The 21,214-nt window shown below is 42.1% G+C and overlaps 1 protein-coding gene across 1 annotated transcript in view; it reads left to right on the top strand.

The window, feature by feature from the left end:
- The window catches only part of LOC137431228 (semaphorin-4D), a 113,322-nt gene that overhangs the window by 14,079 nt on the left and 78,029 nt on the right, over positions 1-21,214 (top strand). The window contains exons 2-4 of the mRNA XM_078781701.1: positions 7,240-7,299; positions 8,133-8,252; positions 10,192-10,337. Of these exons, the coding sequence (XP_078637827.1) occupies positions 7,242-7,299; positions 8,133-8,252; positions 10,192-10,337 (324 nt within the window). The 5' untranslated portion in view covers positions 7,240-7,241. The remainder of the gene's footprint in view (positions 1-7,239; positions 7,300-8,132; positions 8,253-10,191; positions 10,338-21,214) is intronic.

Raw genomic sequence — 21,214 nt, 5'->3', positions numbered from 1 at the left:
GAACCCTCTTGACTGTTGCGTTTCCCAGTCTCTTACCAACCGCACTTCCACCAGCGGCCCATATCTGTTGAAGACAGAGGTCAGAACTTCTTCCTCTGTTTTGAAGTTCAGTCCCCCTACAAATAACTTGGCACTTTTGTCGCCATCCCGAGCTGGTGTGGCGTTATTTTCCCTGCTGGGATCTTTACCAACCCTCAGGTTACCATAAACTTGACCCCCGGCCAAATCATTCCCGATAACCACAGATACACCCTCTACAGGAAGCGTGGCTTGTAAACCGACGGTGACCGGTCCTGACACCAAATCGGACTCCAAATGGATGACATGAAGGGGAGCACTAACACCGCCCCCGATCCCCTGTAAACGAACACTATCCCCCGTTGCCATCTCCTCGGACCATGGCAAAATGCCTTCAAGCATTAAAGATTGATGTGCCCCTGTGTCCCTCAATATCCTAACCGGTTTCCGGTTAGTCGAGGCTCCATCCCGTGACACAAACCCCTCTGAAATAAATGGTTGGTAACCCTTTTGATGGCGATTTCTCACAATGGCCATTGCGTTTGGAGTCGTAGTAGTCGGACTCCGCTCTGGGTCTTCGCTTTTCATGCGGTAACAACTGGACATCAAGTGTCCAGGTTTCTTGCAAAAAGCGCAAGTAGGCCCGGAGGAAAAACTCGTGGTCTGCCTCGGGCCCCCCGAACTATAAGTTTGTCTTGGGCCCGCATCCCTCTGATTTCGAACAGGTGGGGTATCATAGTTGTCCCCATAATCATCTCGAGGCCGCCGCCATGTATGGTCGTTCTCCGCACCTGCTGTTCCCCACCTCCCCTGCGGAGATCTAGGCGAGGAGTTAGGTTCGTGGACCCCTATTCGGTGGGTTAAGGCATAATCATCTGCCATGGTGGCTGCGTCCCACAACTTTGGTACCTTCTTTTCCTGCAGGTACACTTTGATGTCCTCGTGGACACACTGCTGGAATTCCTCCACCAGGATCAAATCCCGCAATGTCTCGAAGTCTTTCCCGACTCCTTTTGACTCACACCACCGATCAAACATGTTTTCTTTCACTCTGGCAAACTCCACATGGGTCTCACTCTCCCTCTTCCTGGCATTCCTGAATTTTTGCCTGTAAGCTTCCGGAACCAACTCATACGCTTTGAGGATGTGCGTCTTCAGTACCTCATAATCTGCACATTGGTCCATTGGTAGCGCCGAATAAATTTCCTGAGCTTTCCCCACCAGCACACTTTGCACGAGTATGGTCCAGGCCTCCTCCGGCCAGTTTAATTGTCGAGCCACTTTCTCAAAGTGTGGAAAAAATTTCGCGACTTCTTTTTCACTGAACGGTGGAACCAGCCTCACATGTCTGCCCACATCCCAGGTTTTCTGGTTAGGTGTCGACCCCGTCAGCAAGGGTGGTGCCTCTCCCCGTTCTCTCATTAACTCCAACTCCTTGAATTTGATTTCTTGCTGAAGCTCCATGTCACGTTCCTTTAATTCCCTTTCCGCTTTTCTCTCCTCTGCTTCGAGGTCCCTTGCAGCTCTCCTTTCCTCTGCTTGTTCCTTTTCTCTCCTCGCTTCTGCTTTCCTTTCTTCTTCTTTTAACCTTTCCTGGAGTTCTCGTTCCACTCTCCTTTCCTCTGCTTTTTTGTCTTCTAACCTTTCCTGGAGTTCTCGTTCCACTCTCCTTTCCTCTGCTTGTTTCTCTTCCCTCCTCTCTTCTGCTTTCCTTTCTTCTTCTGCTCTTTCCTTTTCTGCTTTCCTTTCTTCTTCTGCTCTTTCCTTTTCTGCTTTCCTTTCTTCTTCTGCTCTTTCCTTTTCTGCTTTCCTTTCTTCTTCTGCTCTTTCCTTTTCTGCTTTCCTTTCTTCTTCTTTAATCCGTTCCTGGCTCCGTAATTGCAACTCCAGTTTCCGGAGCTCAACGTCTTCTGGTTCTTCGGGTAGCCACTCCCAGGCTAACTCGTCCCATGTTCCTAATCCCACCATAGATTGTATCACCGTGGCCTGCAACTCTGCCTTCCTCAAATTAGTTCGGACCTCCAAGTTAAAATGTTTGGCCAATTTCAAGAGGTCCGACTTTAGCAACGCTCGGAACTGTGCCTCACTCGGGGTTACCCCAAAGTTCTGTGCCACAAACGCCATGGTGCCTATCGTTAACACCTGTTAACCTTCACCCAAGACTTTACCCCAATTTCTCAAAAAAAAATTACCAATTAATAATTAATTAATAATTTTTAATTAATAAAAAATTATTATTTTATTATTTTATACAATTTTAAATCCCGGACGTAGACCCAATTGCGAAACCGCAAATCGTAATTTGGACGAGCCCCCAATTCTGTTACGTGGTCCCCTCGGTGAATACCTGGTCTCGGTGACCCCCGGACCGTGAGAGGAACTTCGCCAGAAAGCTGTATTAAATATGCGCTTTCGCCACGCAATCCATATGAATTTCACCCCAGGAGACAACTGACGTTCAAGGATATATTTCAATGGGAATGACCATACAATTGCAATGACACAACCACGGAGATTTTCCCCGAGCAATCAACCATATACAACCGTCAACAATTCCCAATTCACAAGCACTTTCCTATGAGTAAGATGGCCATCTTATATACGTGTGTCCCGGTGAGTACTCACGACACCCTTTTGGTCTCGGTCTCGCACAATGTCTCTGGGCCCCTCCTGACCAAGATGATGGTCGCCGTCACCGCACTCGGGTGGTAGAACGAATCCCGGGTGGACGTGTTTCCACCGGGCAGGTATCGTACCAGGCACCGTGGCTGCAGCCCCTCGTGGCCACGCAAAGCGGATACGGTAAAGCCAGCCAAACCCCACGCCGCTGGCAAGGCGCGTTAGGCCCCAACGTGCGACCCACACGCGTCTGTTTGGACGGTGCCGCGAACGAGGCCAGACGCGGGTTCGATGCACGGCCCCACGTCAACTTGACGTCTCCACCGGGCCGGTACACGTTCCGGTAATTCCTCTCGCCAGACAGGCTTCGGAACGCCGCTGTTTCACGCAGCGCAAGGTCGATCCCACCTTTTGTCGGAGCGGGGCGAGGAAGAATAATAACCGTCCTTTTTCTCCTCGTGTCTTTTCTTCTTCCGTTTCCGGTCACTTCCGTTTCCGGCCACTGGTTCAGAAGGGCTCCTGACCCTCCAATCACAACAACCCTTAATATACTACACACGGATAAGTAAAGACCTGAATGGTAATCCACATACATTCACATAAATATGTAACAGACCTCATGGCTTGGTTTTTGCTCTGATATGCATTGTCAGCTGTGAGAACTTATATAGACAGGTGTGTGCCTTTCCAAATCATGTCCATTCAATTGAATTTACCACAGGTGGACTCCAATCAAGGTGTAGGAACATCTCAAAGATGATCAAGAGAAATGGGAGGCACCTGAGCTAAATTTCAAGTGTCATAGCAAAGGGTATGAATACTTATGTAAATGTGATATTTCAGTTTTTTCTTTTTAATAAATTTACAAAACTTTCTAAAATCCTGTTTTCTCTTTGTCATTATGGGGTATTGTGTGTAGATTGATGAGGGAAAAAATGAATGTAAATGATTTCAGCATAAGGCCGCAACATAACAAGATGTGAAAAAAAGTGAAGGGGTCTTAATGCACTGTAAGCTATTTATAACTTATAACATCTCCACTCTTGTGGAGATGTTTGTAACCAAATCACCACATAAATATTTTTTAATGCCAGAATTATTTTTTTCTATTAAAAAATGATATTGTCATTGGATTTTACATTCCCGACTAAATTCCACGAAAATGCATTGTTTATATTTTTTATGGAGCTATTGTTCCCATTCATCCTCCCCACTGAGTTTCCTTTACCCAAGGAAAACAGGAATGCCATTTTCTTTTAAAGTTGCAATATCTTTCTGGATTACTGTGTTTCCGAATATTTTTGAAAATTCATAATTGTGTGCATTTAAAATTTTCATGTGTCATTGCTGCTTTTAAGGTAACAATGATATTTAGTAACCTTCCTGTTTCAAAGGTTCCCATACTTTGAACGCTCATTTTTTGGGGGAACTCAGGTGGAATATTAGTTGGAGAATTCCCTCTGAGTCTTAGAGGTCAGCAGTTCAAAACTGAACATGGCTGCTCGAATCTGACCCTGGCTTCTGGGATCTGCTGTTTCCTGGCTTGATGTTCATCATTTTGAGGATAGAGCATGGACAAACCCCATTGGGTGTGAGGAGATGGGAAAGAGGGGGTGGGGGGGGGGGATTTGTCCTTAATTACCCAGCTGATTGCAGAAACAAAAAATGAAGTCACAAATATGTGGCAAGGTACATGGAGGAATTGCATGACCTTGCGAGCTCGGCGGCTCTGCCAAGTCCCGTGTTGTGTCATATATATATCTGAATGTGTGTGCATGATTTCAGTTACAGTTTTTCCATGACAATCTAAAAACCCAAAAATTCCTTCAAAACTCCCCACTAGGCCTTAAACACGTTCACAAAAAAGTACAGCATAAACTCTTGCTTGTGATTTGAGACACAGGGAATTTGATTAATACTTTTAACGTATACTTTGTTTTCTTATTGAATCACTATCACAAACTTTGTTTCCACTTAAATTCTCATGTGATCAGTTTGTTCTCTTCTGCTTTCCATTTACTCAAAACTTTTCTCCGTTTTCCTGTACTTAGTCGTTTTTTTTCCTTTTTCTTTTGAACCGAAAACTTTGAAACGCATAACATGAGAGCTATGAGGAAGTTTTTCTTACCATATTGTTTGTTTTTCTTTTCATCTGAAATTTTTTCTTCGTTGGAAAGATAGTCATCCATTTACCTGGTTGGAAAGCTAATAAGCAATACACTTGCAACAAAAATTCGTTTGTTTTGATCACATTTACCTGCTTCTTTTAAAAGCCTGTTTCCATGATTGAGGAAGGAGAAGCTTTAATTTAGCGTTCCAACAGTAACATTTATTATTTAACCACAATGAAAACACTTTTCAAGGACATGGCAGGATCACACAAGAGGAAATGTAGTAATACTTGTCAAAAAAGAGAAAATACTGTATATATAACAGCACACAGAGGAGCACACAAACAACAACAACAACAACAACAGTTATGTTCTATGTATATAAAATAAAGTTTTTGTTTGTTTGTTTGTTTGTTTGTCTGCACACGCTAATCTCCTGAACGGTGAAAGATAGGAGGAAACCTCTAAAACAAAAAATGGCGGGATGAGCCCCGGGAAGGTTATAGGCTAGGTGGCGAGACCGGTCGAGGCCACCTCGGCCGGGCGGGGCCCATTTCGCAATTAAAAGCTGAGCTGAATTATAGTAGTCAATCTTCTATGGCTGTGAGTAAAAGCTGAATTATAGTAGTAAATTCATTCAAAAAGAACTTAAAATGTTGGGACGGGCCCCGGGAAGGTTATAGGCTAGGTGGTGAGGCCGGTCGAGGCCACCTCGGACGGGCTGGGCCCATTTCGCAATTAAAAGCTGAGCTGAATTATAGTAGTCAATCTTCTACGGCCGCGAGTAAAAGCTGATTTATAGTAGTAAATTCATTCAAAAAGAACCCAGGCAATGCCGGGTGCATTCGGCTAGTATGATATAAAAGATCCTTTTTCATATGTTTTACTTAATTTTACATTCTCATTGACACTCACCGAGAGACATGCAACACGTTTGTCAAGTAATATATGATGTATTTTGATCAAACCCGTCAGCGAAGTGACAGGAAGCATGTCTAGTCATCTAAATTTCAAAAGGCCTGATATTTTAATGGAGAATTTTTTTTAACTAGGGAGATAACCTGTGCTACGCACGGGTGGGAGGCCAGAAGCAAACAGGCAATGCAGATATGGCGAATGCTAAAGCATGAACCAATAAATTCCACATTCCTGTAGCACCTTCAGTCACACGTCAGACATGGACAGCAAGTTCGTGAAGGACCTCCATGAAAAACGTACCCGTTCGCAAACAAACGGGTACGTTCACATATAGAAACATCGATCGTGGGACCGTGGCGAATCTGCACATGGCGATCCGCGAAGTTCACGTTCAGAAAATAGAAACCATCACGGCATGTCGTCATTCACTTGAACTCGATATCTCCTTTTAAATTCCAAACAAGAATTTTAATTCCAAACAACAAACAACCAATTTTAATTTTAACTCCAATTAATCACAAAATAAACTTTTAACAACATTGTTAACAATGTTGGGCACATTGTTTCCTTCATTGTAAAAACTATCAAACCAACAGTTAAAAGGATTTTGAGCTGATAGCTGTTATGGCCTTGGCAAAATCGATGGAGACAGCGATCTGTTAGCGTATTCACCGCCCAAATAGCTATGTGGAATTCTCTCATGTAGAGATTAAATGTCGTTTGAACTTTGGCCGAGGTCATTATTTACTTTTAATGATGTTTATATACGAATGATGTTCAATGATGTTTATATTGGTTTTGAGTCGTCCTTTCCGCATATCTCATGGGATTGTGAGTTGGAGAGACGGCCGTGATGGCAGGGAGGGGTTTGGAATTCTCTCAAGCAGGGATTCAACCCGTGTCCTTATAAAAGGTCTTTGTCCAAGGTCACCGAGTTTGATCGGTGCAGCCGTACAGCGATCGGTGCAGCCGTTTGTGCGGCACCCGGGAAAACAACATTGTCACAATGAAAAAACATCGTCACAATGAACGTTATGCGAACGTGAATGTTATGTGGGAGTCCAAACCTGAGAATGCTGGAGACCAAAGCTGAAATTGGGAAAACTAAATAGCCTATTTTACTCCTGGAGATCCCAGGATTACCCACCCAAAATATCGTTGCGATCGGTTCAGCACGTTTTACGGTACCTTCGAACGGACAGACAGACAGACGGACAGACAGAAGGACGGACATTTGGTGAATTATAGTAAGATCTTCATTTGCCTTTCTTCCTGTTTGTTATTTATATCAATTGCCGCCATCTTAATTGTCATACATTAAAACTCATCCATTAAAGCAAGAAACTTGTGATAATGGGTATTGGTTACCAACACTGCTAAGACAAATTTCCTCAAGAATAATTAATCTGCATTACTCTGCTTTTTGTAAACAAGGCCCAAGTGAAATATAAAGTACCCTCAGAATACAAGTATACAATTGACAACGAACCCTTTATGGTCATGATCAAATGAATGTTTTTTTGAGTGATGAAACAGCAAATCAAAGTCACCAAGAGTACCTTGTCTGTTTCAGGAATGAAGACTGTACTCCACAACCCCATTCACTCCTGCAGGAAGCGTGACGACTTGGATGGTAATAATTGCAGCAATCTTGTCGGTCACTCCTGTCGTGTTCTGTTCAATTACACGTCCACTTTAAACAGCCAAGCAGTTCAACAAGAAATATGTCACGCATAGCACGATAGTTGCGAAATCCTAATAAACAATATGCTTCTAGGTTTTGATTGGTGAACCAATTTGGTGACCCAAAATAGAAATTATGTTCAAACTAGCAGAGTACCCGGCCTCTGGGTGTGTGGAGATTGCACATTACTTGCTGAAAAAAGTATAGTGTGTATTGAAAAAAGACGATATATGTTTGTTTGGTGTTAGGTCTAAAGGGTGTAAAGGTCTAAAGGGTCTAAGTGTTTCAAAGGGTCTGTATAGCTCTTAGGGTCTAAAGGGGTCTAAAGGCTGAAAGGGATCAAAAGGGTATTTTCCAATAGTAGTTAGAGCCTACAGAGTCTAAGGAGTTAAAGTGTCGAATTGTCTAAGGGTCAAGGGGTCTAAAGGGTGTAAATGGTCCAAGGGGGTCTGAAGGGTTCACGGATGTCTGAAGGGTCTTAAAAGGTCTAAAGGGGTCTAAAATTTGAAGGGGTCTAAAGGTCTAAAGAGTATGTTCCAACAGTAGTTACAGTTATTAAGGGGTTAAAAGGGTTTAAAGAGTCTAGATGGTCTAATTGTCTAAAAGGTCTATGGTTCAAGGGGTCTAAAGTGTGCAAGGGTTTTGTGAAGATCGGAGTAAAAATGTGACCTGTAGGCGATTGATATACATAGAGAGACAGAATAACAGACCAGACCAAACAATATACGTATTTGTGAATCTTCTATTTTGCAAATAATTTTTTGTGCGTTTTTCATGAACAGTGAGGCTTCGCTGCAGGGTGCAGGGACCACTGCCGATTGTGGGGTTGTTCGCCTGTGTAATTGTGGCAGCTGCTGCCCTGACGGAGCAAGATTTAGAACCACCCATCTTTACAGACAGTGGTAAGTTTTGGAAGATTTTTTAGCTCTTTCACGAGCCTCGATCTTGTAGAAAAAAATTTTTTTTTAAATAATAATAGAAAGAAAAAAGAAAAAAAAGATGGCACCTTATCCCACTGGTAATGAGTGTGCAGACCTGCTTACCTCTCTGAAAACTGCATATTTTGTACCCAAAATCTTGCTAGTGTACAATCATACATCAATCCGTGAAAAGTGTGGGGCCTATGCCAAAACATTATACTGCGAGAAAATTTTGTCTAGTGTATTTTGCTTTTCTCTTATCCAAAGGCGACTGAAAAAGGCAAGAGTTGGACTGTGTCCCTCGGATGGACGTTAAACTGATAAATTTTATATTGCAAAATGCAATAATTATAATTCGTAATTAAAATTATAAATATAATTTGTAATTAAAATTATAAATATAATTTGTGATTAAAATTATAAATATCATTTATAATTTTAAATTGCATAATTTTTAAAAAGCAATTTTTTTAATAATGTCATGATATGCAGTACTTTCAAAACATGATTGAATAATATTGTTATTCAGACTCGGGGCCATTGTGGTTAGGGCGTCTGCCACGAGTCTGGTATGTCGGCGATTCAATTCTCACCCTTCCTGACTCACTTCACCAATACTCGAAAAATGGTGATGCTGCTTCCTTCCTTTGCACTTGGTATTTAGAGTATAGAGCACAGCCATTCCCATCGGTTAGCATCCCTTGGGGGTGGGCAGAGGGAGTGGATTCCCCCTTAATTGCCTTGCTCACGGAGGAGAGAAAAGTGACGTCACACAGATGGCACCGCTGGTACCCAGAGTGCTCGGGACGTTGTATAAATAATTGAGTTCCCTTACAAGGAACTTCAAAACAGGAGGAGGCCATGAGGCCGATCAAAGTTTGTGCTATTATTGCCAACTTCTGCTTGTTTATCTGTGCTCTGTCCTTTTAAATGCTGAGTGTCCAAGCAAGGAAGCAGCACGTTTGCTTGGACACTCAGCATTTAAAAGGACAGAGCACAGATAAACAAGCAGAAGTTGGCAATAATAGCACAAACTTTGATCGGCCTCATGGCCTCCTCCTGTTTTGAAGTTCCTTGTAAGGGAACTCAATTATTTATACAACGTCCCGAGCACTCTGGGTACCAGCGGTGCCATCTGTGTGACGTCACTTTTCTCTCCTCCGTGAGCAAGGCAATTAAGGGGGAATCCACTCCCTCTGCCCACCCCCAAGGGATGCTAACCGATGGGAATGGCTGTGCTCTATACTCTAAATACCAAGTGCAAAGGAAGGAAGCAGCACGTACCATTTTCAATGGGTTTGCGTTTGACGTGTTTGACGTGTTTGACGTGTTTGACGTGTGCTGGAGTTTGAACCACTGACTTCCCGGACTCAAAGCAGACGCTCGAACCATTACGCCACCGAGTCTGGATTGCGTGGCTTCCGCCAAAGTTGTGTCACTTCCACCAAGGTGTGTCAGCTGTGTTAGCTGTCTGACGTCAAGTCAAGTCTGGTGTGTGTGTGTGTGTGTGTGTGTGTGTGTGTGTGTGTGTGTGTGTGTGTGTGTGTGTGTGTGTGTGTGTGTGTGTGTTGTCAAGTTGGTGTTGCAGCTGCTCCACGGACCTTAGTCCATAAAAAAGAAATGGTTAAATGTTTGTGCAAATTAAAGTTTCTTCTCAAACTTCAAGCTTTTCTTCAAAGGTACAAACTGATTGGTAGATTACTAATGATCTTAGGAGATAGTTACATTTTGCATGGTTTAACTTGCCAATCAAAACATACAGGATAAGGCGATGGCAAAGTACCCATGTAAGGAATCTTTGTACCTTTCGAAAAGTGGAGATGTATCAGTTTGCATGTCAGAAGCACGTGTATCTATCTTCTTCCCAAACATAAATTTAACGAATGATGTGTGGGGACGTGTGCTTGCATGACCGATGAAGACATAGGCGTACCTGTGCATCGTTTCAACAATGGCAGCTATTTCTCAAGTCTGCTGCTATCGGAGGATGGCGATAAGCTCTACGTCGGAGCTCTTGAGGCAATCATTGCCCTAAATGCATCGAACATAACACATGAGCTGGAAAAGGTGGGACACTAACTGCAAGAGTCTCGATGAGATATATATATATATGTTGGAACCCATCTGTGGATCGGTCCCATCGGCCGATGTGTCTGACCCATCTGTGGATGTGTTGTTCACCTTGAAGGAATGTGTTGACAGAATGGTGCTCTTCAATCAGGTACACAGTCATTGGAATTACATGTGGTAGGAATTTAACAGAGATTATTTTTAACACAAACAATACAATACGTTAAACAGAATTTACGGATACAATTACGGATACAATTTACGGAATACGGATACAATACGTTAAACAGAATTTAACAGAGATAAATTATGATGCATACACATTCCTTCAAGGTGAACAACACATCCGCAGATGGCGCAGACCCATCGGCCGATGGGTCTGCATTGTCATTTCTCGTACATCCACAGATGGGTCAGACCCATCGGCCGATGGGACCGATCCACAGATGGGTTCCAACATATATATATATATATATATATATATATATATATATATATATATATATATATATATATATATATATATATATATATATATATATATATATATATACATGTATCAAAAGATTTACTTTCCCAAGCAAATCTACATATTGGCTAATTTTTTTTTGTTTATTCATTGGTTAATCATGTGTTTAAAATGTAAATAACGAGATGTGAAATATTCTCCGCACTGTTCAGAATGAGACTATTGATAAGTTGAACCCAGGAAACCAGAAACAACCACAAAAAAACAGCATCAGGCATAATTACCCTCGCCCGAGGAGAGGGTATTGTATTTGAGTCCGTTTGTTCGTTGGCAAAAAAAATTTTTGCAAGTATATTGATCACTCCGGTTTGTGTGTTTTTTGTGTGTTTGTGTTTGTTAGTCCACTCACTTATACTTGCCTACAGGTCACAATTTTCAACCGATCTTCACGAAATCACCAAATGGTAGAGATCGTGGTCCGACAAAATCCTATATATATTTGAGCTAAAAACTCAACATAGGCCAAAGGTCAACCACTCTTTTAAAAAAAATTCTAAAATCCTCACTTTTCATCCGATTGACTTGAAATTTGAATAGGATTTTCATATCAGCGAACTGAATTCAACCACCAACTATTTTTGAGATCAGCGTAGGCCAAAAGGTCAACATAGGCCAAAGGTCAACCACTTTTTAAAAAAATTCTAAAATCCTCACTTTTCATCCGATTGACTTGAAATTTGAATAGGATTTTCATATCAGCGAACTGAATTCAACCACCAACTATTTTTGAGATCAGCGTAGGCCAAAAGGTCAACATAGGCCAAAGGTCAACCACTTTTTTAAAAAATTCTAAAATCCTCACTTTTCATCCCATTGACTTGAAATTTTAATAGGATTTTCATATCAGCTTGGTGAATTCAACAACCAACTATTTTTGAGATCAGCATCGGCCAAAAGGTCAACATAGGCCAAATTTCTAAAATTGTCAATTTTCATCCGATTAACTTAAACTTTGAAGACGATTTGCATATCAGGTCACTGAATTCAACCACTAATTATTTTTGAGGTCAAAAGGATGCCCTACCGAGTGCCATTCTACTTTGTTCTGTATTGCCAAGTGTCACTCTATGAGTGATTTTTCATTACTTGCAAAATAAAAGATTTTTCAAGTATATTGGTCGGTTGCGTTTGTGGTTCTGTCTGTCTGTCTGTCTGTTTGTTTGTTTGTCTGTTTGTCACCGGCCTACAGGTCACAATTCCAAAGCGATCATCACGGAACTTCACCAAGTTGTATAGGTCGTCCCAATTGAGAAGCCTATTTTGGGGGGTCAAAGGTCAAAGGTCATCTGGAGGTCAAATTTTTAAAATCGCCATTTTAAATCTGACTTGAAAGTATAGCATATATTGAAAATAGCATTTGTATATTGAGTCACTAAATTGGGAAATGAACTATGTTTGAGGTCAAAAGGTCAAAGGTCAACTCAAGGTCAAATTTTCAAAATCTTCAATTTTCATGTGAAAAGCCGTCAATTTTCAACCGATTGACTTGAAAATTGAACAGCATTTGCATATCGAGTCAATAAATTGGGAAACATACTATTTATGAGGTCAAAAGGTCAAAGGTCACATTTTAAAAATCATCAGTTTTCATCTGAAAAACCGTCAATTTTCATCCGATTGACTTCAAAGTTGAACAGTATTTGCATATTGCCTCACTGAATTGGAAAACCAACTATTTTTGAGGTCAAAAGGTCAAAGGTCAACTGCAGGTCAAACTTCCAAAATCATCAATTTTCATCTGAAAAACCATCATTTTTCATCCGATTGAATTAGAAATTGAACGGCATTTGTACATTGTCACTAAATAGGAAAACCAACTATTTTTGAGGTCAAAAGGTCAAAGGTCAACTCAAGGTCAAACTTCTAAAATCATCATTTTTCATCTGAGAAAACGTCACTCTTCATCCTGTTGACCCGAGCTTTGATCAAGATCGTAAATTTTCATCTTCATTAAATGGACAATTTCCTGTGTCAATGGAATTTTTTTCTTGGCATATCTGGTTTTGGGTGGGGGGGGGGGGGGGGGGAGGGCGTATTTTGCAAGTATCGTGCTCTGCATAACGTCTTCTTGTTTGTTTGTTTGTCTGTTTGTTTGTCCACACAGAATAAATATGATTTTCTCTGCAACCGTTGGTCCGATTGACAGGAAATTTTCACCAAAGGTGCATCCCCACCTGCAGAATTTTCAAATTATAATTATGATGTCATACGTCATGTGGTATGGCCGCCATCTTGGAAAAACCGAAAAGATTTGCACTTCTATATCTCCGAAAGCGCTGCATAGAAAAAATTGTGACATGGCTCATTGTAAAGTACTCTCCATGTGGAATAACATATGTTAATGATGATGTCATAGGTGCCTCCATTATGATGTCATAATTCGACAAGTACAAAACTTAATCCAATCAAGATGAAATTTATTGAGCATCATCTTGGGATAAATTGGTGGAGAAAAAAAAAGAACGATGACGTCATTGGTCAAGTGGTTCGGCCGCCATATTTGTTTTAACACAAACGCCTTAAAACCACTGAAAATACGTCCTGGCGAGGGTCTGCAATCTCTGATTGCTCTTTTTTGTTATCTATCTATAATTCCAGTAATCTCTGTACGTTTGTACGTCTGTACGTCTGTACGTTTGTCTGTGACCGCTGTTTCTCGACAACTACCGGTCCGATATACTTGAAACTTGCCAGGTATATTGCTGGGGACCCGAGGATGTGCCTTTTCAAGGTTTGAAATTAATCGGACAAGTACTTACCGAGCTATGGCGATTTAGCCGTTCGCCGTTCGCTTTGCCGTTGCGAATGGACCAAACCATTCATGTAAATAGAGGGGGGGGGGGGTTCTGTGGTCGTTCGCTTTGGCTTTGCGAATGGACCAAACCATTCATGTAAATAGAGGGGGGGGTTCTGTGGTCGTTCGCTTTGGCTTTGCGAATGGACCAAACCATTCATGTAAATAGAGGGGGGGGGGGGGTTCTGTGGTCGTTGCGAATGGACCAAACCATTGTTTTTTTTTTGCAGTTTTTTTTTTTTTTTGCAGTTTTTTTTTTTTTGCAAGGAACGGGCACCCACGTACGGGCACGTCCTAGCTTATATATAGTACGGGCATGCCCTAGTTACCTACAATTTGCAAAACACAACCAAAAGATGACACATGACGATGAAGATTAATTTGGGATTTTTTTTTTGATGAATTTGATGGCAGCACCTCGTCAACACACTATGTGGCGCATGAGGTTATTTGAGGTTTGCTGTTTAATTTGGCATTTAATCCACGAACACCATGCTGGTTTACCATGGAGCGAACGAGTTTTCACCTGTAGAATGCTGCACATATCACTCTCAGAATAATCAAAAATCTTTGCATCTGACTTGTTTTGTGCATGTTAATCATTTAGAGTTAGAGTTTAGAGTATTGTTTAGAGTATTTGAGGGGGTGTTTTAATCTTGTCTGAGGCCATTAGGTTTGATAGTATTTTGTGATAGGGCTATCAATGGAGTTTACAAAAAGTGATTTATTTTATGATTAATTAACATCCTGGAAGGATGTTGGGCGAGCAGCTAGGGTGCCGTCTTAGGATAACCTAGGATCCTGGGTTCGAATCCCGGTTGATCGCTGAATTAACGCCAGGGGGGTTGACTCAGCCTGTTTCATACCTTCCGAGGTCGGCAAATTGAGTACCAGTTCACTGGTAATTCCCTGCTTGTCGTTAAAGGCGGCAAAAAGGGTTGGCGTCAGGAAGGGCATCCGGCCGTAAAAAATTGCTTCAAAAAGGGGACCGAAAAACAACAACAAACCACGGTTTCCGAAAAAGGCCAACCCCCGCTTTGCGGGGAAAAATGGCCTCTAAAGGTGGTTATTTTTATATATATAAGGAGACCCACACCACAGGGTCCAAGTTCATGTCTGCCTCATGTTTTGGGTGAAACCTGGAACACATTGAAGGGAGCGGGAATCTATAAAATCCACATTTTCCACTTTTCACACATCATAGGCCTATTTACATGAAAAATAGAGTATAATATTTAATAAGTAACAATGTTAATATTATAAATGTTTTCATACACACTAGTTATGTTAACGTATTTAAAATTCTTATTTTATGTAGTTGTATTGTCATTTAACCAATACTATGGGGCTGACATGGTGGCCTCGAGGTAAGGTTAAGCACAGTCTAGTCTTGTTTGAATCCCGACCCAGCTGTAAATTGTCTTCCAAGTGTTTCAGTCATGGTGATTCATCAATGTGTGTGCAATCCCTCGGGCGGATGTTAAACAGGCGACCTGTCTGTCGGCATTAGATGGTGGATGTTAAATATCCCACGATGCCTTTCGTGAAGAGTCGGTGAGCTACCGTCGGCATCATGACCAAATTCCAAGATCCGGCCCTAACCTACAGAGGGAACTGCGTAATCGGCACAGCTGCACCCTCAGCTATTGATGCTACCCCATGGCCTTGTGCTGCATACGAAAGAAGAAAAACCAACAGTATCAGTTGAGATACATTTATATTGATAGTTTGATGGAATATTTGACTTGGCAGAGTATAAATCTGAATCGTTCTGCTTTATCAACAGCCATGAGAATGTAATCCACCACCTGTTGACCGGTCATGCGGAATCAAAACCCCTTCAAACCATGAAATCTGGTAACGACCTTCATGAAGCTTTTGGACATTCGCTGTGGAGTTGTACACAATTGTGGGAATTTCTCCAAATTGAAGCCACATAGTTTGTGTGCTTGATATTTTTCTTTTTCAACAATAACTTTTTCAACAACAACATATGTAAGTTGGAAGTAGGCCAGCATCACTTTGTTTAATCTTGTCAAGGGGACACTTCTTGATGCTGAGTAAAGGGCTTGATGGGACAAGATAAGCCGACCATCATTTGCACTTGTCAATTGTTGTTTCCTTAGGTTGTCACAACCAAATGCTTCTATGCTGAAGATATCAGGTGATACATAACATGAACCACCAAGCTTTGCAAAGTCATCCTTCGTTTTTCTTCATCAATTCCAAGAAACATATTTTTCCTTTTCATACAAAAGATGCAGTGTCGTCACACCATGCAAAATCATTGCTGGCAGATCAAAACATAGTTTACGACCCAGAGACTCATCAACGGCAGAAATATGGACATAGCTCCAACAAGTGTTTGTGCTGGATCCCGGATACATTCAAATGTTTGAAGCAATCTCATTCACATGATACAGCAATATGATAAAAAGGTAAATTATGTTGCACTAAAAGGACTTTTCAATTTGAGACCAATTTGTCGTCCTATTTGCCAAAGCTGAATGCCTCAACTCTGTGTTTGCCTCTAAATCTTGTGTCCCAAACCCATCCCTCTCTGTACCCACCGTACCCAGTCGTACCCAGCTGCTCCTGAACTCTGTGTCCTTTCCTCCTGACAAGGTGGAAAAGTTTCTGTCAACCCTCGACTCTGATTCTGCAACTGGTCCTGACGGCATCAGCCCACGGGTCCTAAAATCATGTTCTTCTGCTCTTTCACTCCCTCTTTCTGTTCTCTTCACCCTCTCTTTTGCTCAAGGTCATCTGCCATCTGCTTGGAAATCAGCCAACATCACCGGTTTGCACAAAAAAGGTGCAAAAACAGATCCCAGCAACTACAGACCAATCAGCCTTCTCCCAATTATCAGCAAAGTCATGGAATCCATCATTGCTTCAGATATTAAATCTTTCCTCTTCTCCAATGGCTTGATCTCTGATCATCAATTTGGTTTCAGACCTGGTCACTCTACTCTGGACATGCTGCTTCTGCTTTCTCAACAATGGATGGAGGTCCTCAACGCCAAACAGGAAATTAGAGCTGTCTCCCTTGACATTTCACGTGCCTTCGATATGGTCTGGCACCCTGCTCTGCTCACCAAACTCTCCTCCTTTGGTATCCATGGAAATCTCCACGCATGGATGGCGGACTTCCTCTCTGGTCGTAGTAAACGTGTGGCCCTGAATGGGTTTCTCTCATCTCCTCTTCCTGTTCAGGCTGGAGTTCCCCAAGGTAGTGTTCTGGGCCCTGTGCTTTTTCTGGTCTTCATCAATGATCTCTCTGACTCTCTTGAAAATCCTCTCTATCTCTTTGCTGACGACTCTACTCTCTGTCGCTCCATTCCTCATCCCTCAGATCGGCAGTCTGCAGCCTCCTCACTCTCTGCAGACCTGGACAAAATCACAGACAGGTCAAACAAGTGGAACATGTCTTTCAATCCTGACAAATCTCACACTCTTACAATGTCTCTCCGAAAGGACCGACTGGACAACCCTCCCATCTACTTTCTCAACAATCCTCTCCAAGAAGTTCTGTCGCTCAAGCTTTTGGGTCTCACTATCTGCCATGATCTTTCTTGGGAAAACCACATTTCCAAGCTGGCCTCCAAAGCCAGTCGCCGACTGGGCATCCTCCGTCGTGCGAAGTCCTTCCTTGGCACACCTGAGCTCCTCACCACATACAAGGCTTTCATCCGCAGCTCAATGGAATACTGTTCCCCCCTCTGGGCTGGTGCTCCTGCCTCACACCTTGCTCGGCTTCACGCTGTTGAGGCCAAAGCTTTCAGAATCATTGGAATCTCCTGCGATGTAGTCAACACCGAGGGCCTTTCACTCACTCACCGCAGGCAGGTTGGTGGTCTTTCTGTCTTCTACCGACTCCTCTCCGGCCTTGCTCCCCCAGCTCTCTCTGTGCTCTGTCCCCCCAATATTCCTTCAGGTCGCACAAGATCTGCCTGCAACCCTCTTATGGTTAAACTGCCAAAGTCTAGGCTCTCTGCTCACCTTCACTCTTTCATTCCCCTTTTCTCCCGCCTCTGGAACAAACTCCCCCACTCCCTTCAATCCCACTCCTCCCTCCAGGTCTTTAAAACAGCTGTTCACCACCATCTCTTATCTTCCCCCATCGAAAACCTTGATCTTTTCTACCCCCGGTAATTCACCCCAGAGTCCTTGCAGTGTTCATATGTTTTATTCCTCTCCCACCTCCCCCCAAGTCCTCCCGATGTCCCTGCTCTCAAATGTTGTGTTTGTGTCCTTCCCCCTCTTCCCCCTCTCTTTTGTGTCCTTCCCCCTCTCTCCCCATCTTGTCTGCCGCTCCCCTTGTTTTTTGTGTTTTGTGTGTCGGTTTGTCTTTTTGTGTGATTAATGTTAGCTCTTTCACGAGCCTCGATCTTGTATACAAAAAAAAAAAAAAAAAAAATATTGCTATATTACTCCAATTCGACCAATTGGTCACTTCAGCCTTACAAAGACCTCTGGGCTGTGGCCACATAGGCCATGTTACTTTCCGCACAAAGTTGTATCTGTGCACTGAGTATGAAGCTTGAAGCTTAAAAGATGTGGCCTTGCTTAAGGAACAGACCTACAGAGAGAGAGTGAGAGAGACACTCACGTGTATATAGATGATAAAGGAGAATGTCACTTGGTAGAGCGCAAAGCCCCGCCAGGCTGACCAGTTTACATTTTGAATCCCACTGATAGGTCAGATCTGGATCCGGACCTGAACCAAAATCTAATCTGCTTTTCTTGTCACACACCCAACTCATCCACCAAGTTTTGTCATACGTCATCCACAACTTTTTGAAATATCATGCAATATATCGTTTTTTTTGGCCCTATCACTCAATAGTGAAGAATCATTAAAAAGTTCTCAAATCCAGATCTTCTAAATCTAATCATTTGGTCCTTGTCACATACCCACCAAACTCTCCATCAACTTTTGTCCGAATCCGTGCACAAATTTGTGAGATATCCTGTTCATAAACAAACAGACAAACAACCAGACAGACAAACAAATGAAAAATCACTCAGTGCAACACTTGGCAAAACAGAACAAAGTATAATTGCACTCGGTAGAGCACCTACAAACTTGAATAGTAAACTTGAATAGTTTACGTTTTGTCCCACTGATAGGCTGGATCTGAAACAAAATTGAATCGGTTGTTCTTGTCACCTAATCAATTCATCCACCTAGCTTTATCATAACCCGTCCACAGCTTTTTGAGATATCAACATACATATATATATATACTGTACATATATATACAGTCACGTGAAAAAGTAAGTACACCCCATGTAAAGTTTTGACTTTTTCAATATATTTCAACATACAGCTATTTGATCTTCATTTCAACAATATTGATAGATAAAGTTGATATAATATAACAAATATCATGAAACATTTACATTTTGTAGTCCATTGTATAATTTAAATAAACATAAATGCAAATTTCGCATGTGGAAAAAGTAAGTACACCCTTCGCTCTAATAGGTGGTATTGCCCCCTTTGGCAGAAACAACCTCAAGTAGGTGTTTATTATAACTGTCTACCAGTCTCTGACATCGACTGGGAGAAATTTTTTCCCACTCCTCCATGCAGAATTCTTTCAGCTGTGCGATGTTTGAGGGGTTTCTTGCATGCACAGGTCGTTTCAAATCCCCCCACAACATCTCGATGGGATTTAGATCCGGGATTTGACTTGGCCATTCCAGAACTCTCCATTTCTTTCTTTTCAGCCATTCCTTGGTGGATTTACTGGTATGTTTAGGGTCATTGTCATGTTGCAAGGTCCACCTTTGGTTGAGCTTCAACTTTCCGACAGATGGCCTCACATTATCCTCAAGCACCCTCTGGTACAATGAAGAATTCACAGTGGATTCTATGATGGTGAGCTGCCCAGGCCCTGATGCAGCAAAGCTGCCCCAAACCATAATATTTCCACCACCATGCTTTACAGTTGGTATCAGGTTCTTGTGGTCAAATGCTGTCTTTGGTTTTTGCCAAACATGTCTTCTGGTACTGTGGCCCAAATAGCTCTACCTTTGACTCATCTGTCCAGAGCACATTGTTCCAGAAGTGCTGGTCTTTGTCTAGGTGTTCATTGGCAAACTTTAGTCTTGCCCTGATGTTCTTTCTGGACAGCAAAGGTTTCCTCCTTGCACACCTCCTTGCACACCTTGCACACCTGTAATCCCTGGTGTTGGGCTAGCGGCTAGGGTGCTGGCTTAGGATCCTAGGATCCTGGGTTCGAATCTCGGTCGATCGCCGAATTAATGCCAGGGGGGTTGACTCAGCCTGTCATCCTTCCGAGGTCGGCTAATTGAGTACCAGTTCACTGGTAATTCCGTGTTTGTCGTTGAAGGCGGCAAAAAGGGTTGGCGTCAGGAAGGGCATCCGGCCGTAAAACATTGCTTCAAAAAGGGGACCAAAAAACAACAACTACCACGGTCCCCGAAAAGGCCAACCCCCGCTTTGTGGGGAAAAATGGCCTCTAAACTGTGGTTTACACCTCCCATGTAGATCAAATTTGTGCAGCCTCTTTCTAATGGTAGACTCATGCACTTTGCCATCAACAGTGGCACGAGCTACCTGTAGGTCCCGTGATGAGATTCTGGGGTTCCTAGAGACTTATTTCAGCATATTGCGGTCTGCTCTCGGGCTGAACTTGCTGGGGCGGCCTGGCCTAAACAAGTTGGCAGTTGTTTGGAATCTTCTCCACTTGTACATGATCTTCCGGACAGTTGAATGATTGATTTCAAATTGTTTGGAGATCTTTTTAAATCCCTTCCCAGACTCGTAGGCATCTATTACCTTCTTTCTGAAGGCCTCAGAGAGCTCTTTTGATCTCGGCATGGTGACGCCGCACACGTCAACAACAAAGAGCAAACCAAACTAAATGTCTGAGGTTTAAATAAGACAGGTTCCTCCAAGATCCTCTCTCACGATGTTCTAATCATTTGCACCTGAGCTGGTGCACCTGATTCTAATTTTAGGTATTTGAAGTAGTAATAAATGTAGGGGTGTACTTACTTTTTCCACATGCGAAATTTGCATTTATGTTTATTTAAATTATACAATGGACTACAAAATGTAAATGTTTCATGACATTTGTTATATTATATCACCTTTATCTATCAATATTGTTGAAATGAAGATGAAATAGCTGTATGTTGAAATATGTTGAAAAAGTCAAAACTTTACATGGGGTGTACTTACTTGTTCACATGACTGTATATATATAGTTTATGGCCCTAGCTATCCATTTTAGAAATTAGGCCTATGTTGCCTTTTTGACCTCTAAAATAATTGGTGGTTGAATTCAGTGAGCTAACATGCAAATTATCTTCAAATTTCAAGTCAATCAGACGAGAATTGACAATGTTAGAAATTTGGCCTATTTTTGGCCAATGTTGACCTCAAAAATAATTGGTGGTTGAATTAAATGACCAAATGTTAATCCTCTTCAAATTTCAAGTTAATCAGATGAAAATTTACAATTTTAGAAATGTGGCCTATGTTGGGCTTTTGGCCTATGTTGACCTAAAAAAAAC

The sequence above is a fragment of the Myxine glutinosa genome, chromosome 7 (assembly GCF_964187855.1).
Source record: "Myxine glutinosa chromosome 7, kmMyxGlut1.1, whole genome shotgun sequence".
NCBI classification, from domain to species: domain Eukaryota; kingdom Metazoa; phylum Chordata; class Myxini; order Myxiniformes; family Myxinidae; genus Myxine; species Myxine glutinosa.
The sequence above is the reverse complement of the archived record's forward strand: the minus strand, read 5'-3'. Positions and strand labels throughout refer to the sequence as shown.